Here is a 20563-nt window from a genome sequence, read left to right on the forward strand (position 1 = left end):
GTTCGTGAGCAGATGAGAGGGAATGGGATGGAGGAAGGACTCATGGGAGGGGTTGGCCTTAGTTTGGAGCACAGAAGAGTTCCTCTTTAATAGGAGGTGAGGAGGTAAGCCACAGATCTGTGTGGATAGATTGATGTGGTATAGAAACTTCTGGATGTTTTTTCTGATGAGCTGAGAGTGAGTTTTGAGGAGAAAGAATATAGTTGACCCTTGAATTTTGTGGGGTGTGAGGGGCACTGATCCCTGGTGTAGTCAAAAATCTGTATATAACTGGAGACCTCACCAGTAGCATAAAGTCTATTAACACACATTTTGTATGTTATATCTATTGTATACTGTGGAGTCACCCTGGAAGCTTAAAAACTCAGGTGCCAGGTCCCTGTAATTGAGATTCGGAGTAAATGTTTTGTTTAGTCTTCCAGGAGAGTTTAAGGAGCAGCCAAGGTTAATAATCACTGGGCTAGAGCCTTTTTATCATTTTAATAAAGAGAAACATGTAGTTCATTCATAAAGAATGGGAGGATGATCTTTTGATAATAGCATCATTGCCGATTTTTTTTTTTTTTTTTTTTTTGAGAGATGTGGGTCTTGTTGTCCTGGACTCAAGCTGTACCCCCCGCCTCAGCCTCCTGAGTAGCTGGGACTGGAGGCACAAATCATTGCATCTGGCATTCTTGAAATTTTTAATAGAGAAATATGCTCTGACAGTGATATACTAGAGACATAAGTGCATTTATAATGGTGTAAGTTTCATTAGGTAGATACTTCGGGTTTTTGGTTTTAAATCAATACTGACAGTTCCCTAACTTGTCTCCCAATGCTTTGTGTTTCTTTTTTTTTCCATGTTAATTTTAGTATGGTTTCAACATGGTCATGTCTCATCCACACGCTGTCAATGAGATTGCACTAAGCCTGAACAACAAGAATCCCAGGTAAGCTGCTTTTGTAGTACGCAAGTCTAAATCTATCTAGAGAAAACAGAGGGCTAGTCAACACTTAACCAAGTTTGACTTTGGAAACTTTCAAGTGTTAATCTCTGAAATAAGATTGGCTATAAACTCTTTGGCTGTGTAAGAATTTTTCCTTTTAGCCAAGTTGCATTCTTAGATGGGCCAGAGTTGAGCAACTGGTGACAATTCTAGCCCTTCACTGTTCTCCTCAAGCTTTTGTTCTTTTGAGGCCTGGTTTCCAGCATCCTTGCTGCTAAATTTGGAGAGGATCAGGTTGCCAGGACTCGGGGGCCAGGAGAGTCTTGATAAAGATTTACGTATATCAGTTATTGCTGGAAGCTAGCTAAAACCACCATCCTTCGTCTACACTTCGCTTGATAACTTTACATATGTAGCTTTAATTACTGAACAAAAATAGAAAAATAATGGTAGTGGCCAGCCGCAGTGGCTCATGCCTGTAATCTCAGCACTTTGGGAGGCCGAGGCAGGCAGATCACCTGAGGTCAGGAGTTGCGACCAGCCTGGCTAACATGGTGAAACCCCATCTCTACTAAAAATACAAAAAATTAGCCAGGCATGGTGGCACATGCCTGTAATCCCAGCTACTCAGGAGGCTGAGGCAGGAGAATGGCTTGAACCCAGGAAGTGGAGGTTGCAGTGAGCCGAGATCGCACCACTGCACTCCAGCCTGGGTGACAGGGCAAGACTCTGTCTCAAAAAATAAAGAAAGAAAGAAATAGAAAAATAAAATTGTATATGCAGATTTCCTTTCATATTCACCACCTGTAAAGGCTAGCAGCAGATATAATTCACATCACACATTAGTCCTAAAAGCCAGTCTTCATCAATTGTAGTTATTTTAATGTGCTTTCCATTTTGGTGAAGTATTCTGTACTTCAAATGTGCAATTCCTTTTCATCCAATACCTCTCTGTAGACAAAATATCTGAAAACTGTTCATTCAAAAATCTGATTATAAATTAGCCATTTCAGATTTGGAAAATGCAACACGAACTATCAAGTCCTCTTTACTGAATATTATTCTTTCAAACTTCCCCTGATTAAACCTTTTGCGACTGTGCGATTCCTTCCTTCGTTTACTAGAGTCCTAAGTAGCCATGCTTCTGTGTCTCTGCCTTCTACTACAGGGAAGACATTATTTTTTAAAAGACAATTGACGTTGTGGAGTATCAGAACAGTTTTTGTTTAGAAGTTGGTGAAAGTTGTTATTCCAGAAAAAAAATGAAATACTTAAGTGGTCTTATGATTGAAGAAACAATGCTGTTTCTTTCTTGACATTGAATTTGAAAACTTAGAGTGTATCTCCATGTTCTCCTTCCAAAAATATTTCAGATTGAGTTTTATTTTCTTGAGTCAAAGAAAATATTCTTGTGTTAGTAAAGCTAGTAAAGCTGTAATCCAGCTCCTTCCAGTTGTCCTGCATAGGAAGAAGAAAGGACAGAAACTTGTATTTTCGTGGGAGATTTATGGATCTGTCCCTACATGAGCAGATTTGAAATGTAGAACATGAATTTCAGTTGATTTTGAACTTTTTTTTTGCAAATGTTCTCTCACTGTCTCTAAAACCAGAGAAAATACTTCATCAATAGTTTGTTTTTCAGCATATTCCCATTCCCTTTGTTTTTAGTGTACCAGTAAACATTTTTCATCTGTATTGTACTGAGTCACCTGATCATAGGTCTAAGAGATTATTCTTCTCAGAACTAGTTTTCATTAGTGAGTGATTTGTCTTTTTGGTAAATATACCTTCCAAATTTGCCATCTTAGACAAATCACATATGTAGTAGTCAGTAAAGGTTTAAAAATGTACTTTGATTAAACTGTACCTTAGTAAAGGTTTTTAAAAATGTAAGGGCAAATGTTTTATTCTCATGTATCTTGGAAGGAAGGAACAGCTGACTCATCATGCCATTTTCACTGATTTGTGTTTTTCTTCTTTCTTCTTGTTTTGGCAGAACAAAAGCCCTTGTCTTAGAACTGTTGGCAGCCGTTTGTCTTGTCAGAGGCGGGCATGAAATCATTTTATCAGCATTTGATAACTTTAAAGAGGTAGGCTACACTATAGTTTTCATAAGAATACTCACACATCTTACATTTGGACATCTTTGAACGGAATTATTTACCTTTTCATTTATCCTAGGGCCTAAGGAATATAATAGTTAATTTCTAAGATCTCACTGAGAGGAATGTAATGAACTTAATCTAAATTTGGTATCTTATTTCTAGGATAAGTTAAAAATAATTGCAGTACTCTTTTGTTGTTGTTGTTGTTTTTGTTTTAATTTTTATGTTTTTAGAGAACATGGAATAATCCAGTTTGAAAACCGGTTTTGTTACATGTATGTGGTTTTCATTGGGGTTGATATTGGCACTTGATCATCCACCATGCAAATTTTATGAACTCTTTCATCATAGTTACTTTATTTTTGCTGGATGCTATGAAAAACCTGGCAAATACTGGCACTGATTCTGGGAGTGTATAAGCTTAAGTGGGCTTGGCACAGACAAACAATAATGCAACAGATGAGCATGGTTGAAAATGGAGACTGACCACAAAAAAAGGAGGGATTACACAAAGATAATATGACACCGAGGATCCTGCCCCAATGTATCAAAACATCACCACCTAGATAGTAGCTGCTTTCCCATAGGGGTAGTGGGCAGTGTTGTAGGACCAAGAAGAGTACCTGTTTGTTCCCCTGGTATATGCCTGACATCAGAGGCTACTTTGAGGTGAGAAATTACAAAGTAGTCCTTAGAGAACAGTTGGAAGCCCAGGTTACAATAGGACCCTTCGCCAAGTTGTGTGTTATGCTAGAAGTCCCATTTAATTCCAAATGCTTTTGGATTAAGACCCAAGCTGGATTAAAATCCAGGTCACAGAGGGACTGTTTTCTCTCCTCTTTCCTGAAAGGTTCTGAACTAGAAACTCTGATTGTATTTATTGAGAACCTACTATATGCCGGGGCTATACCAGCTACATGCATGGCATCATTTGGTTCTATAAGAACATCTTTGAGACAAATATTAATATCTTGATTTCAGCGAAATTGAAATACATAGTTTACCTGTGGTCACATAGCTAGATAAGTGACAGAGCCAGGAACAGGACTTGGTGCTCCTGATCCTGAACTTCCTTGAAATGTGATGAAGTTGTGACCTTATTGTTTGTGAATCTCTTGAAGGAAATAAGGGAAATACTGAAATGAGACAGGACTTCGGAGCTATTTCCCCTGCCTCCTACCTCCTTAATTGGATTTACTGCCCAGCTGCCAAATGTTCTAGACACCAGCCTGTGAGCCTCTGCATAGGCTGGGAAGCTTCAAAGATGTGAACAGGGCAGACACTCCTCTTGCTCCTTTATTTGCATTGCCTCCTTACTGCTAGTCCATTCTTTAAGATTTTGATATTATCCATTTTGTAAATGCCAACTGTGGAGACAACCAAATATTATCTTTTTTTTCCTTTCTATTGAGCCCCAAAGATAGTGAAAAAATATCCAGGTTCCAAGAGAATGAAGAAGAATAATAGTGAATCTTTAAATTCATATTCTGGCTTCCAAGACAAATAGATTTTAGAGACAAGAATGTATGAATGCTTGTCTTTGAATGTTTTTATATATCATGTATAAATATATAAATTTTACATTTATAAATAAGGAAGTATGTTTGGGTGGATGGGTTTAATATGAAAGAGAAACAGTATGTGCAGCTCATATAATGCCCAGATCTTTATCATTAGGTCATATTTGAAAATATTGCATGCTGAGTACTTTTCACATTGGAAACATTTACTATATAGTTATCAGTGGCCCTTGTTATAATGACCCATATTATAACAGGAATCTGATTATACTGCAGGTCAGATTATATCCTAAAGATATATTTGTGCAGAACAAGAATAAAAGCCAGGAATTCATGAGATGAATGATAATATTTTTTTCTCCTAGGTAAGATAGAGTACCTTTCTTATGCATAGTAGGCCCAAAGATACTTGCAGAATTGAGTTTTAACTCTTTGGTGTCAGACTTATATATGCTCTAGCTATTTAGGGTGTAGTATGTGCTTAATTGAAGAAAAATGTAATCCTAAGTCTAATACCTGGACAATAGTAATGAGAACTAAATTACTTTTGACATTGAATTTTTAGAGCTTTAACCAAAACTGGCCTCATTTCTGTAATTAATTAGGAGTGATGGTAGGTCTTCAGGTACTGTCCTTGGCATAGGCATTTGCATCTGATAGAAGGTGATAGCAGTGGGCTAGGGGAGGTCCTCAAATGCTGGTGGGACCCCAAACCCTGCTGGTGTCTAGGCGCTTGACATCCTCACAAGAATGAATTCAGGTATGAGTTAGAAAATAGTGAAAGTGTGGAGATTTATTGCAAAGCAAAAAGTACACACTCAAGAAAGGGGAGTGTGGGCATGCTTGAGAGAGTCACACAAGGTGGTTTGGGGCTGCTACCTTTATGGATTTCTTTAACCAAGGGATGGAATATTCACGGAGATTCCTGGAAGAAGCTGGAGATTTCTCAGAACTATGGTGCTATCCATTTTTACCTCAAATAACGATGTTCTGGAACTGTCATGGCGCTGGTGGGTATATGACTGAATATGTGAATGAGCATAGAGTAAGGTCCTAGGAGAAACCTGGATCAAATCCAGCACCATGTTGGACCCAGTTTGTCTTTGCCAGCTTGGCCCACACCCTGTTTTTCAGGGTCTTATCAGCCCCAAGCTTCTGCAGCTATTTCAGCAGTTTCCTTTTGCTTAGTCATGTGAAACTGCTGCCTAGAATTTTTTATTCTGCTGCAGCCATCCTGCATTATTCTTGTCTAAAAACCATACAGACAGACCAAGCAAATGATTATTATCCTAATAGCCATGGGAATGAAGACAAGGTAGCAACATGCCCCCGACAAATTAGTTGTTATAGATAGGTCAGAAGAGCCTCAACCAATTTATCCAATCTTGAGGTGCAAAAGGTGTTATTCTGTGTTGATCTTGCTTTCTAAAACATGCAATGCCGCTCACAGCTCAAAGTCTCTTAAATCCCTTCCTCTTTTTCTCCCATCTTTGTGTGAGTGAATTTTTTTTTTCACATCATAGTAAAGTGAATTCTTTAACCTCTTTAACCAAAATGTCATTGGAATCTTCTGGTTTTATAATAATATTCATTATTATATTCTGGCATGCCTGTGCAGATAGGGTTTTGTTCAGTGAATAATTCCTTTTGAGCCACATATGGCAGAGAGAGTACCATACCAGGTACCAGGATACCAGGAAGGAGGACCAAAGAAGAGTCTTTGCCTTCAAGAAGATTGTTTTTAAAGCTTTTCATCTCTTTTAGTAAGTTGGGATTCCATTCATCTGCCTAAGAAGGATGAAAGGATTATCTTTGTTTTTATTGGCAGGAATGAGGGGTGAAGTAGGGGAGTTCAACATCTATTTTTTGCAAATAAAGTAATATGCTTTAGAGTAGCCAGACCCTTTGGGCTTTGATCACTGTTAGAGCATAGCCAAGCGTACTAACGCAATATGGAACCAGACGCTAGAAAGACATTTAAAAGGCCATGTATCTTAAGTAGTTTATGTAGCAGGATTTTTCCCCCTCTATCTCTTGAGCCAATAAATCCATTCTATCTAATTTGACCACCACTAATTAATTAGTTCAGATGTAAATTAAAGGAAGTTATTATTTAGCTGTTGAAAGATTTTTATGTATGACTACATCATTTTCTCATGTTTTGATGAATATTTAGAATCCCAATCTTATATTTTTTTCCCTAAAAAATCTTGCTACAAATCTTGTAATAGCTGAAGTGCATGTTTTAGGAAGGCAGGGAGCACCTTTAGTTTAATGGTATGTGATGGTGGCAAGAATGTTAACCCAAAGCTTTGCTTATGGTGGGGGTGGGATTGGGGTCTGAGCCTGATGTCACTGAGCAAACACATACATGGCTTCAATGTACATGATGACAAATGAGTCTTAATTACATGAATACAGATAGTAAGCTTATACTGTGCGTGGTTTGTGACATGCCTGAAAAGATGAGTGTATTGAGTAGATGAAGACTAAATCATTAACAGTCAACCATTGTGCTCCTTGAATTCATTTTTCCTTAAAAAACAATTTTTTAAGGGGATTAACACATCTGGTTTTGTGTTGAAATATCTCTTAACGAAAATTTATGGTCTTGAAATAAAGACCAGGGTGAGAAAAAGGAGTCATCTATTTTTTCTTATTGGCTAATTTATTAATAGCCCCATGGAAGGACATATGACCATCTTCCCTAAATTGATTCTTTCTTAGTTGTGTGGCAGTGTATATTTTTGAGCCCCAAGACTACCAAACAGAAAAAAATACATTTGGAAGTAAAAACCACCCTTTGGATATTTATATTAGTTCAGAGTCTTCTTTGCAAGAAGCAGAAACTGACTCTAACACATAGAGGAAAGGGTTGATCAAAAAGATGTTGAGAAAAGCACAGACTTGACAAGGAGCCTGGAGAACCAGGCTTGGAAAATGGGCAGGCATTCCTAAAATGTGGCTATACTCTGGCTCTGCCTTTGAAGCTGCGCCACCAGAAATACCATTTGGGGTTCTGGTCATGCTTTTTCTTCTCTTCCAAATGACATGGACCATAGCTAGCAATCTGCTGGCTCATAAAACTCTATCTACTGGTTAAGGACCTCAATCAGTCCCCACTTCAGATTTCTAAACACTACGCTTCATCTCATTACCAAGGGGAACCTTGAAGTCTTCAACCTAGCTCTTGCTCTCAACTTTTTCTTAGTCTTTTTACTTTTTCCATTATATTCTTTGATATATTTGAGAAAATGGCTTGCTTTTAAAAAGTGTCTCCAAAGGTTTGGCAAAAAAAAAAGCTTCCTTCTGAAGTCAAAGAGGAAAAGTACTGAGGCCCTGTAGACTCTACAGTGGAACAGCCACTATGACATGAGTAATAAAATCCTCTGAGGGCTTTGAGGCACCAGCTCTCCCAGGCTGCTGGGAGGTGCACCTGGAATTCATCAGGATTTCGGATCAATTATAACTGTATTCTCATCTGCTTCTGTAATGACAGCATCTGGCTTTAGCAAAAAAGCCTGAGTTTGGTTATTAAAGGCTCAACTCCCTCCCACTTTTGACCTTCCAGTACAGAAAGATGGAGCCTTGTTGAATGAGTCACTCGAGGCCACCAGCACTCTTGTGCACAGCACTCTTGGCAGTAGTTGTTCTTTTTTCTGCCTGTTGCTAGAAGGCTTCCTAAGAAAGCTGATGTGTGGTTTAGCTACTGGGCATCTGAAGGCACTCGTGCTACACATTATTAAGTTGATTTAAGAAAGCCTGTCAAGTTTTATTTATAGTGGACCAAATTGGGCAGGAAGGAGAGTGAAGATTTTGGTGTGCTTCCAGCATCCCTCTGAGTTTAATCCCATCTAATCTAACCTCTCAAGCATTTGAGGGTATAGGATTGTAAATCTAGCATGAGACCATCCAGATAACTTCCTAAGTGGTAAAGTAAGGGTACTCACATTTTTCAGTCTCTCATTGAACTATAAGCAATGTATTCTCTCAAGTCTCAAACTGTAGGAGCCACAGCCGTAGAGCGTGTATGTATTTCATGGTATCAGGCCAGAATTAGATTGATATAATTAACCAAGATTCTTCTTGACTGGTCCTCCTCCTTAGCATTAGGAAGCAAAGTCCTAGTCTTAATGTGGTGTTAGTGCTGCTGAGTAACTTTTTTTGTCTGTTTATCAACTGTTGCAATTTTTTGCTGTGGATACGAAAGTACCCCACACTTCATTTTTTTAGGCTCCTGGCTTCTGTGGGTCAGGAAGCCAGGCTGGCATGGCAGGGATTGTCTCTTCTTTGTTGTGTCTGGGGCCTCATCAGGGAAGACCTGATTGACTGGGGATGCCAGTCCATCTGGAGGCTCTTTCACCCACATACCTAGTTTTTGAGCTATGATACCTCTCAAGGACTGGGCCCAGCTGGGACTATCAACCAGAGAGCCTCCATGTAGAACTCCACGTGGCTTGGGCTTCTCACAGCATAGCATCTGGCTTCTGAGGGAGAGTGCCCCAGGAAGGAGCATCTGAAGAGCCACCATTCAAAGAGCCAGAGGCTGCTGAGTGTCTTCTGAGCTGGTCTTAGAAGCCGTATAGTGGTCACTTCTGCCATGTTATCTGGGTTCCCAGTGAGGCCCTGAGCCCAACCCGGATGCAAGGGGAAGGCAATGGCTTCTCTTCTTGATGATTGGCGCGTCGGGTTACTGTGCAGAACATGTGGGGTGGGAGAGAGAGCTGTGGGCTCATACCATTGTAGTCTGTATACCTCAGTAAGTCTCGTACCTCAGTAACTGTATGAGATTTACCAAAATGTTTATTGTTATTCGTCTTTCATTTTCTCCCTCTTCTTTACTCAGTCCAATACTTGGTTTTTCCTTTTGACTGAAAACTTTATAAACTTTTTGATTGGAGATAAAAAAGATAGTTTTTAATTCTTTCATGTGAATCTACTATGGACAAATGATATTGTGAGAGCCTTCCCTAGAGAAAGGAGCCATTTTCATAGGATGTCCAAGTTTATTTTCTGGTAATGAACTAGTTATTTCTTTACCATTAGTGTCTTTAACATCTGGTTAAGGGAATGAAGGCTGGTATCCTCCTGATTGTTAAGGGATGAGTCATACTCACTTACTGAAAAAAATGTGAGTGCCTTCTATGTGTCAGAAACATTGATAAATATTGGAATATGAAAATGAATCAGACATATGCCCTGCCTTTAAAAGAGAGCCTCCCAGGCTAGTTGAGGAAGCAGATAAATACTTCGACAGTTGTAATACCAGGCTTTATAAAGGTAATTGCAAGATGCTCTGCAAAGAAGAGGAACAGCTGACCAAGACAAAGTAGGGCTGGAGGCAGTTGGGGAAAGAGCTCTCAAGGAGGCTCCTTATAGGAGAGGGTACCTGAACAGAGTTTAGGGTGAACAAGGTTAACCAGGTGTATTCCTTTCCCATTGCTGCTGTAACAAATGACTACAAACTTAGTGGCTTAAACCAACACCAGTTTATTATTCTACAGTTCTGTAGACCAGAAGAATAAAATGAGTGTATAGGGTGGTAATCTCTGAAGGCTCCAGGAGAGATTTCATTTCCTTGGCCTTGTCAGCTTCCAGAGGCCACTTAGATTCTTTGGCTTCCAGCCCCTTCCTCCAGCTTTAAAGCCAACAACATAGCATCTTGTCTCTGTCTCTCTGCTTCTATTGACACATTGCCTTTTCTCTCTGACTTCTCTGTCCTTCTTCCTTTAAGGACCCTTGTGATGACATTGGGCCCATCCATAATAATCTAAGACAGTCTCCCCCCTGAAGTCCCTTAATTTGATCATACCTTTGCAGATATCATCATACCTTTGCAGATATGATCAAATTAAGGAACTTCAGATGGGGAGATTATCTTTTTATTGTATAAGGCAACATAGTCAACGGGATCAGGAATTAGCATGTGGACATCCTGGCGGGTAGGAGGAACACATCATTCAGCCTGTCACACCAGATAAAAAGGAGTGAGGATGTCATTTTATACCAAGAAGGTAGTGTTATAATAAAGCTTCAAGGACTTTAGTTTGCCCCGAATCTCCAGTTTTAAAGAGCTTAGGGCATGGGAAGAGAAAAATTGGGATAGGAAATTAAAGGCAGATCAGAAAAGGCCCCCTTGCTTATCCCAGGCTCTTCATAGTGCCACACAGCCTAAAGGGAGCAAATATGCTCCCCAGTCACATTGGCTGTTTAGATTGACTCTGTTAATAAAGAATTTGCTCGTATGTTTTGTTCTGAAAGTCAATTAACAGTGGGCTCAGCATGCAGTTGCTTTGATAGAGCAGGGTGTGTTTGGGGTCTGAGATTTGTTTCAGAAATCTTACCATTCATATTTCTCATTCCTTGGGCTCCTTTCTCCACCGGGAGTCATCTGCTTCATCAGCTGCCATATTCATTTACTTATCACGTCTTCAGGACTGCCCTTTTTTGGTGGTCTTGGGGGAGCTTAAAAAAAAAAAAAAAAAAAAGAGGAAGTACAGCAGGGTAACAGTGCCCAGAGCCAGACCAGATTGTCACATTATCTGTTGTACAAATGTAGAGATGCTTTGCTTCACAACTTGACTTTAATTAGACCCCTTCTGTTCCACGCAAGCCTGAGTACAATTTTATGCAACAGGGAACCTCATCCTCTATTTTAAATGTAGCAGCCACTTAAAAAAACAAACAAAAAAAAAACAACAAAAAAACAGGGTGTTAGGGTGTTGCTGCCGTGTTATTTCTATTCCTATAAAAATGCCGCTTATAAAATGCATGCCCTTTGCCAACTATAAAAGTTGGCATATGTGCCCTTATTTCATATTCTTGGAAGATAACGAGGAGAACCCCAAGAGAAAGCAGTGAGAGCTGAGTGTTATTTTAAACCCTGCAGAACTTGAGACAGAGACTGGTACTGTTCCCTAAACATGAGCTTTCACTTGGGAAGTATTTCTTTGACATTTTGATATTGTCTGGTTTAAGGTACAGAAGGACACTATGAAGCACTCTGCTGTGAGCTGATCAGAAAATCGGAGTCAAAACTATGACAGCTTTGACAATATCACCAACTCTAAAAAGCATTTGAATGGAAGTTTTCAGTCTCCGGGCAGGATTTGGTTGCCATTCTGGCATTTATTTCGTGAAAGGCCTATTTAAGGATCTTCTTGGTTTGCTCTTCCTGTGTAAAGGAGCTACTTCCCTGCTCTTCTACTCCCTCACTCCTGGACCTCCTGGGCTCAAGTGATCCTCCCACCTCAGCCTCCTGAGTAGCTGGGACTACAGGCATGTACCACCACACCTGGCTTTATACATATATATATATATATATATATATATACACACACACACACACACACACACACACACACATATATGTGTGTGTATATATATGTATATGTATATATATATACATATACATATATATACATATACATACATATACATATGCATATATATATATATATATATATATATAAAATTTCTTGTGGAGACAAGATCTTGCTATGTTGCCCAGGCTCATTTTGAACTCCTGGCCTTAAGCAGTCCTCCTACCTTGACCTCTCAGAGTTCTAGGATTACAACTGTGAGCCACCATGTCTGGCCTTCTAGCTGCTTTTTAAAGTAGTTTTATATTGAGTAAAAATAAAAATTATTGTTTTTATGTGTCATGGAATTCTTGATTATAGCTTATTTTAGCAGTTATTTAGTCCAGTACTAAGCCCTACACACAGGGTTATATTAACCGTCTTATTAAATAAGCATGTGTGGCTCATGCCTGTAATCCCAGCACTTTGGGAGGCCAAGGCAGGCGGATCACCTGAGGTCAGTAGTTCGAGACCAGCCTGGCCAAGATGGTGAAACCCTGTCTCTACTAAAAATACAAAAAATTAGCTGGGTGGCATGTGCCTGTAGTCCCAGCTACTCGGGAGGCTGAGGCAGGAGAATCGCTTGAACCTGGGAGGCAGAGGTTGCAGTGAGTCGAGATCGCACCACTGCATTCCAGCCTAGGTGACAGAGTAAGACTCTGTCTTTAAAAAAAAAACCTGTAGGTTCAACTATAGCTGTTCAAATAGTTATGAAGTGCTGGATATGTTAACCAGGAAGAAGGATAAGATAAATCATATATAAATAATATATATGTGTATCAGTGTGTATGCATGTTTGTCTGTATATTTGTACATTAAATATATGTGTGTGTATAATAGGAGTAAGTGTAAAGATATATGTGTGCACAGTAATAAGCCCTAAAAGGAAGCAAATGAAAGGATTTGGAGTGGCACTGGGACAACTCTTTTGTGTGTGTTTATTTCTGTTGCTTGGACTGTTTGGTAAGTAATAATTCCTCATGTGGCTAGACTATCCCTCTTGTGCAGAGTTGGATTTTCCCTCTGGTAACTTTTTTTTTTTTTTTTGAGACAGCATCTCACTCTGTCACCACCCAGGCTGGGGTGCAGTGGCGCGATCTCAGCTCACTGCAACCTCCGTCTCCCGGGTTCAAGCGATTCTCCTGCCTCAGCTCCCGAGTAGCTGGGACTACAGGCGAGTGCCACCACGCCTGGCTAATTTTTTTGTATTTTTAGTAGAGATGGGGTTTCACCATATTGGCCAGACTGGTCTCGAACTCCTGACTTCGTGATCCGCCCACCTTGGCTTCCCAAAGTGCTAGGATTACAGGCGTGAGCCACTGCGCCCGGCCTCCCTCTGGTAATATTTTATATGGCTAGATTTGTCTTTTCTAAAGATGCTCAGTTATCTTTTGTGTAACATCTCTCCAGACTACCACCTTTTCTTCAAAACTGTGAAACAGAATCAGAACTGTTTGGAATTGCCAGCAGACTGTTGAGCAAATATACTTTTTACAATGACCCCGTTACAGGGTTAGGGGAGTTTGTTAGAAAATAAAAGGTTTCAGGCCAGGCGCAATGGCTCATGCTGGTAATCCCAGCGCCCTGGGACACCAAGGTGGAAGGACTACTATAGCCTGGGAGTTCACAATTAGCATGAGCAACATGGTAAGACTCTGCCTCTACAGAAAATACAAAAATTAGCCAGGCATGTTGGTGCACACTTGTGGTCCCCGGTACTCAGGAGGCTGAAGCCAGAGGATTGCTTGGGTCTAGGGGGTCAAGACTGCGGTGAGCTGTGATCACACCGCTGCACTCCAGCCTGGGCGACAGCAAGAACCTGTCTCTAAAGAAAAGATAAGGCAGCCAGGCGCGGTGGCTAACGCCTGTAATCCCAACGCTTTGGGAGGCTGAGGCAGGTGATCACAAGGTCTGGAGTTAGAGACCATCTTGGCCAACGTGGTGAAACCCCTTCTCTACTAAAAATACAAAAAATAAGCCGGGTGTGGTGGCACGTGCCTGTAGTCCCAGCTACTCAGGAGGCTGAGGCAGGAGAATCGCTTGAACCCGGGAGGCAGAGGTTGCAGTGAGCCTAGATCGCGCCACTGCACTCCAGCCTGGTGGCAGAGCGAGACTTCGTCTCAAAAAAAAAAAAAGAAAAGATAACTCATGATTTCCATGCCACAGAAGTTTGTATTGCCTTGAGAAAGGTAGGACTGACTTTAATAGGTATTTAGTTGAGGACCAAATATACACCAAGGTCAACACTAGGAGGGCAGTAATTTAAAACTTTAAGAATTGTGCATGTATTTATATTTTTATACCTAATTGTAATTTAAACCAAAATGTTAGGTGTTATTGACAATGAATGTGTGTATTGAGCTTGACTCTCTATGTGAGTCAAGTTCAAATTTCATTTGAAATTTAAACTCTTGTAAAACATAAGCACATTTTTTATTGATGTGGGGTCTCTCGTCAATAAGGGCTTTGTTTGTTGGTTTCTTTTAAACCAGCAATTCTCTTCAGAAAGAAAGCATGAGCAGAGTTCAGAATCAATTCCATTTTCTTCTTTATTGTCAACATTAGTGTATTTATGTCATGTACATAAAAAGGCATATACATATGCAGAAATAGTAAGGCTACTATTAGTTAATTTTCTATTTAATAAAAAATTTATTGTTTGTTTATTGTTTCCTTAGTGCTGGCAGACTAGTATATATTATTTTGTTAATTCTCAGATGCACCATCTGAGGTAGGAACATAGAGGGAGAGCTCAGAGCAAATGGGCCTACTGACGTCTCTAGTAAATGGCAACTCTGGGATTTTTACACAGATCCATTTAACTCAGAGTTCATATACAGCCTTACATAACATGTCTCACATTCCAGGCACTTTCCACACATGTTCGTATATTGTCCTCAATTTTCCACCGAAAAGCAAACCTAATGGGAATGGTTAGAGATTGGATAGATTATTGGGGTGTTTAAAATTACTGGTAAAATTCAGAACAGACCATGCTGTTTGTACAGGGCCCAGTGGGAGAAGTGGGTAGGTCCTGAGCAGGGTGATCAGGAAGGGAAGAGACCTGATTTGATGGAGAGAATTCTGGGAGCAGAGAGATTGGCATGAAATCTGTCTCAAAGGCAGCATAAGTCAGAATATATTTGTTCTTTAACCAGGAAAAATATCTGACCAGGGTCCATGTTACAGAACAAAACATGGCAAGAGGCAGGCATGAATGAGGTTCTGAGGAAACAGTGGTGGAGAGACTGGAAACCTGTGATTAAAACAAACAAACAAACAAACAAACAAACACCTCAACTAGAAGATAGATACAAATAGAAGGGAAAAAAGAGAAAGGGAAGAAATTCACAGTTACATAATACTTTACAGTTTAGAAAATGCTATAAATATATTGCATTTGATTCTGTGGAAATCTGCAAAAAGCCTTTTATGTAATTTGGATAAAACTTTAGGAGTATTGTGTAGCTCTGCAGAAAATACAGTAGAGGGGAGAGATGCTGGAGTCTGGAAGACAGGTGGTTCAGTTGTCAAATGACTCAGCCTTGGACCCAGTTTGTGGCCATGGCAATGAATATGAAGCCAAAAAATGAAAGAAAAGGCAGTAAGAGATAGGGTGATCCACCGAATATGAGAATGGACACGAGGAGAATAAGAATCTGTTCAAATAATATACACTTAATGAAGAGGAAAGTAGCCCAACTATAGTGAACAAATACAATCTGGGGATTTCTTTTTTCAGGCAAAGAAAATAAAACTTTTTTTTTTAATTTATTTTTTTAGTGGGGGTGTAATGCCCGAGGTCAGATTCTTAGCTGTGCAATGAAGGTAATGAATGAGAGAACAAGTTTAAACAGAGGTGACTGGGGAGAGAGAGAGAGAGAGAGAGTGAGTGTGTGTGTGTGTGTGTGTGTGTGTGTGTGTGTGTGTGTGTGTGTGAGAGAGAGAGAGAGCGAGCCAAATGGGGATTGTAACTAAGTAACTAAGGAGGAAAACTCCCCCACAGGGACCCCAGTCCAGAAGGAAAAGAGTGAAGAGACAAGGTTAGAATGGGCTAGAAGGATGCTCAGAAGAGACCAGCACAGTACAAAGGGGAAGGTGGTCAAGAGGATGAGAGGATTCCTGGTGGGTCTGGTATATTGTGATGTAAGTTTTTGCTTTAGGTGAGAAGTTAGTCAAGTGGTTTTTATATATCTTCCAAATCTACAATTTTATGATTCTATATAAAACTTTGTGTACACATGCCTATGTATGTAACATGTATTGTGTGTACATATTCAAATAGTTCCCTCTAAGAAAGATTAAGTGCTTCTTTGACTGCAGATATGAAAACAAGGTACCTAGATAATAAAATGATAGGTGCTTTCATTTTTCAAACAAGAACAAAAACTGACATGTTTGAGGCCAGTTGGCAGGAGGGCAACAATCCTAAAAGAGATCACTATGACTGCAGACAGTATTGTGACTTCCGGCCTAAGTTCCCTTTTATGACTACTTGGAAGGTGGCTGCGTCAATCCCTTGGCTCAAGTTTCATTTTAAAAATCTGCCATGTGTCTAAGGACGTCGCTGTTTCCCTAGACTGAGAGTGAGCTGGCTGTGCTGGCCATGCTGTTAGTACCACCGCACGAGGTACTGTTGAGGACTTGTCTGCGGAAGAAGCATCCCTGGCTTGTGTAGCTTTTGAAAGATGGAGCTTTTGAGTCTTGATTTAAGCTTTTAGTTTCCCAGCTCCCCTGTCCTACCCCAAACTGTTCTGCCCACTGCAGCTCAACAGCCATTCTTTATTCCTTTCAACACAGTGGTATATGTGGCTACTGCCCAGCTCTGTAATTCTATGTATCAGTCTGCCAAGAATATATAGTCAGACTCGGTTTTCATTCACAATTGACTGAAACACACTCACTAGAAGAAAATAGCCCAGTGGTTCCTACTTATGGTCCAACAGTCACTGTCAGTCACCCCTCATCTTGCAGTTGAGCTCTCTGACAAGATGTTCCCCGCAAACTCTGCGTCACAGGGGAGTGGAAATGGCCAGTCATGGTAACATGAGCTTTAGGCTCTGTGTTGTTTTGGCAGTTTGGTTTTGGCAGTGGAAAATAAGGGCTCCTTCCCTGCCAATAACTGTACTAGCAACACATGTGATATCCCAGATTTACTGGTTCACCACCAAGAACAACACTGAATTTTTCATTTCATTTTCAACTATTTTCCAGGAATAGGTGTAAAATTAGTAAATGGTGCTTTCTATGTGGAACGTGTCAAGAACATGTTTAGCACATCGGTAAAAGATAATGATCTTTTTGTTCCTTGCGTATTTGTTCATGATTGATTGATTGATTTGATTGTTGTTGCTTTTGAGGCAGAGTCTTGCTCTTGTCACCTAGGCTGGAGTGCAGTGGCGCAATCTCGGCTCACTGCAACCTCCACTTACCGAGTTCAGGCAGTTCTCATGCCTCAGGCTCCTGAGTAGTTGGGACTACAGACACGCCACCACGCCCAGCTAATTTTTGTATTTTTAGTAGAGACGGGGTTTTGCCATGTTGGCCAGGCTGGTCTCGAACTCCTGACCTCAAGTGATCTGCCTGCCTTGGCCTCCCAAAGTGCTAAGATTACAGGCATGAGCCACCATGCCTGGCCCATGATTGTTTGATATTATGGTGTCAGGCATCCCAGACAAATTTGTTTACTTGGGTGGATTCATTCAGTATGAATTTCTGAACTTTGAGGAATGTGTGTTCTATATATTTTTTTTCCCATGCGGAGGAGATCTCTTTCTGTCCCTTTCCCATATTCTTGCTTGAAATCTAACATTCACCTGGCTTTGGGAAAAGAATATCTTCTAGCCTTATAATGAGTCTAATGTGACAGAGTGGGTACATCCCAGAGATAATCAGAGAACAGTTAGGGGCTGTTTCCATCCAACCTGATAAGTACCAGGGATTGTACCTGGCCTTATTAAACAGAAGAATTGCAAGGAAGTCTTTTTTTTTTTTTTTTTTTTTTAGACCAAGTCTCGCTCTGCTGCCCAATCTGGAGTGCAGTGGCACCATCTCGGCTCACTGCAACCTCCTCCTCTCAGGTTTAAGCGATTCTCCCGCCTCTGCCTCCAGAACAGCTGGGATTATAGGCATGTGCCACAATGCCTGGCTGATTTTTGTATTTTTAGTAGAGATGGGGTTTTGCCGTATTGGCCAGGCTGGTCTTGAACTCCTGACCTCAAGTGATCCGCCCACCTCGGCCTCCCAAAGTGCTGAAATTACAGGCATGAGCCACTGAACCCGGCTGTCTTTTTTTTCTACCTTGGAAAATGGTGGAGGGCTCCTTTCTATATGAAGACACTATTGGTCTCTGTGTGATGTGGCTTCATTTTTATGCAGAGATGGTACATTTAGTAGTTCTTTGTATGGTATGGTTGATTCCCAAACAATCTTACAAGGAATTTTACTATTAGTTATCCATTTATTTGCTTCTTTAGATTTTAGGTTTAAGAATTCATCATCTTTGTAGAAATAGAGGCTATTCTGTAATCCAGTAGTTTCCAACTTTTGGCCCCTGGAGCCCTTTTTATATTCTTAAAAATCACTGAGGTCCCTAAAGAGCTTTTGTTTATGCAAGTTATATGTTGATATTTTCCATATTAGAAATTACAACAAAATTTCAGGCCAGGCATGGTGGCTCACGTTTGTAATCTCAGCACTTAGGGAGATTGACTTGTAGAAGATAGCTGCATTCTTAGATCTGCTTCTGCGTTTAGTCACTTCTGCTGTTGTTTTTGTTGAAGTAGACGAAGAAAATTTAGCCTCACACAGATATGTAGATGAAATAGAATTATGTCAACAGCATTTTCAGATAATAGTGGGCATTCTTCTTTGATACGATACAAACACTAGACAAGTAGTAATTTCTTAAAGGTTAGTTACAAAGTAGAATCCGAAATCGTATCAGTGAACTTTTTCCATACTGTTGCATTAAAATCTATTTGCCTATATTGCACCTTGAATGAATTTATAAATTTGTAACAACATTCAGTGATCATTGGGAAAATAATGGTACACTGAGTTATCTAGATCTTCTAATAATTGGCACATTTCCTAATATACTATTTTAACAAATCACATGCATTATTTTTACCTCCAATCTCATTAGAAAATTCTTTAAATACGGGGAAGCCGTCAGACTCCTCGTGGTGGGTACAGTTTTCATGTGTTTGAATGCTTAATTTTTATCATTGATAACAAATATTGTCAGCTGTTATCTTTAAATTAAAAGGTGCACTTTGTTCATTTTCAAGAAAATACCTGCCAAGTGCATAAGTCTGAATTTGTCAGTCATGCTTTCAAGTAAGAACAAAGAGTGGCTAGTTCATCTTGCAACTGAAATAATCACAGAAATGCTTTTTCCTCAAGACAACCATACTTCAATATGTGGCAGAAATGCTTTATGCAGACTCCCCATTTCATCATCTAGAGTATCATAAAGATGTGTATCTAGGGGTTGAGATGTATAAAATTAATACCTTTTACTGCTTCATCAATGATATTCTTAAGTGAAACTGGCTTTTTTAAACTGAGAATGCGTGGCTGTGGTGAATACAGGGATTACTGGTATAATTTGGTGCACTGCCTTGATGCATGCTATGGCACTGGCAGTATTCACTCGTTCCTTTTGTGCCACCAGTGCCAACTGCCAACTCTGTGAAAGTATTAAGTAACATCTTAGTAGTATTATACAAATAATGCTGCCCTCACAAACCTCATAAAAGGGCCTAAAGTACCCTTGGTGTTCAAGGACCACACTTTAAGAACTGGTACCCAAATCCATTCTCTGCTGTCATCTTGGGCTGGGTGGAAGTGGTTCCAATTGGCTAAGCGCAGAGTCCTTCTGCTTAAGACCCAGAGGTGACTGTGGGTGTTAGGGTGAACTTGGGAAAAGCAAAGATGAAAGTAGAAGGGTTGGGAAATGAGAGAAGCGAGCTGTAGACAAACTGCAGGCATTTGCCTGTTGTTGGCCTGAGATATTTGATCTATCCAAGAGTCCTTGTCTTCAAGGACTCTGCATTCATGGCACACCATGCACTGATTAGATTTGTAGTGATTTAGGTATGAGGAGAGCATGGGCTGATAGCTGCCTCTTGCGCAGGCCCCAAGATCTGAAATTGCTGCAGGCTTTAGACAGCTCTAGCCACGTGCTCTTGCTGTGGTTTAGAGAACATGCGATGACCCCTAGAGATGTCATTGTGTCCCTTCCCTTGCTCAGCTTGACCTAATTGGATATGCTCAAAGGATGAAGCTGTGAAGAGAAATGATTGAAAATAAAGAACAGTGTTAGTCTCCTTCTACTTTGAGGGGTCTGACTGGTAAGTCATCCCAGAGAGGACTGAAGGCCTTTGTCATGTAATCCTCAGGTAGCTATTTAAATACCATTCTCAGGCTGGGTGCAGTGGCTCATGCCTGTAATCCCAGCACTTTGGGAGGCTGAAGTGGGTGGATCACTTGAGGCCAGGAGTTCAAGACCAGCCTGGCCAACATGGCGAAACCCCGTTTCTACTAAAAATACAAAAATTACCCAGGCCTGGTGGCGTGTGCCTTTAATCCCAGCTACTCAGGAGGCTGGGGCAGGAGAATTGCTTGAAACCCGGGAGGCAGAG

General features: G+C 40.4%; 1 protein-coding gene across 12 annotated transcripts in view; it reads left to right on the forward strand.

Moving 5' to 3' along the window:
- Positions 1-20563, forward strand: part of FMNL2 (formin like 2) — a 474212-nt gene that overhangs the window by 402397 nt on the left and 51252 nt on the right. For all 12 annotated transcript variants that reach the window (XR_010150095.1, XR_010150096.1, XM_054679872.2 and 9 more), the window contains 2 exons: positions 856-932; positions 2926-3019. Coding sequence is in view for 10 of the 12 variants with exons in the window: in XM_054679872.2 (XP_054535847.1) it covers positions 856-932; positions 2926-3019 (171 nt within the window). In the remaining 2 variants the exon portion in view is untranslated. The remainder of the gene's footprint in view (positions 1-855; positions 933-2925; positions 3020-20563) is intronic.

The sequence above is a fragment of the Pan troglodytes genome, chromosome 13 (genome assembly GCF_028858775.2).
Source record: "Pan troglodytes isolate AG18354 chromosome 13, NHGRI_mPanTro3-v2.0_pri, whole genome shotgun sequence".
Classification (NCBI taxonomy): domain Eukaryota; kingdom Metazoa; phylum Chordata; class Mammalia; order Primates; family Hominidae; genus Pan; species Pan troglodytes.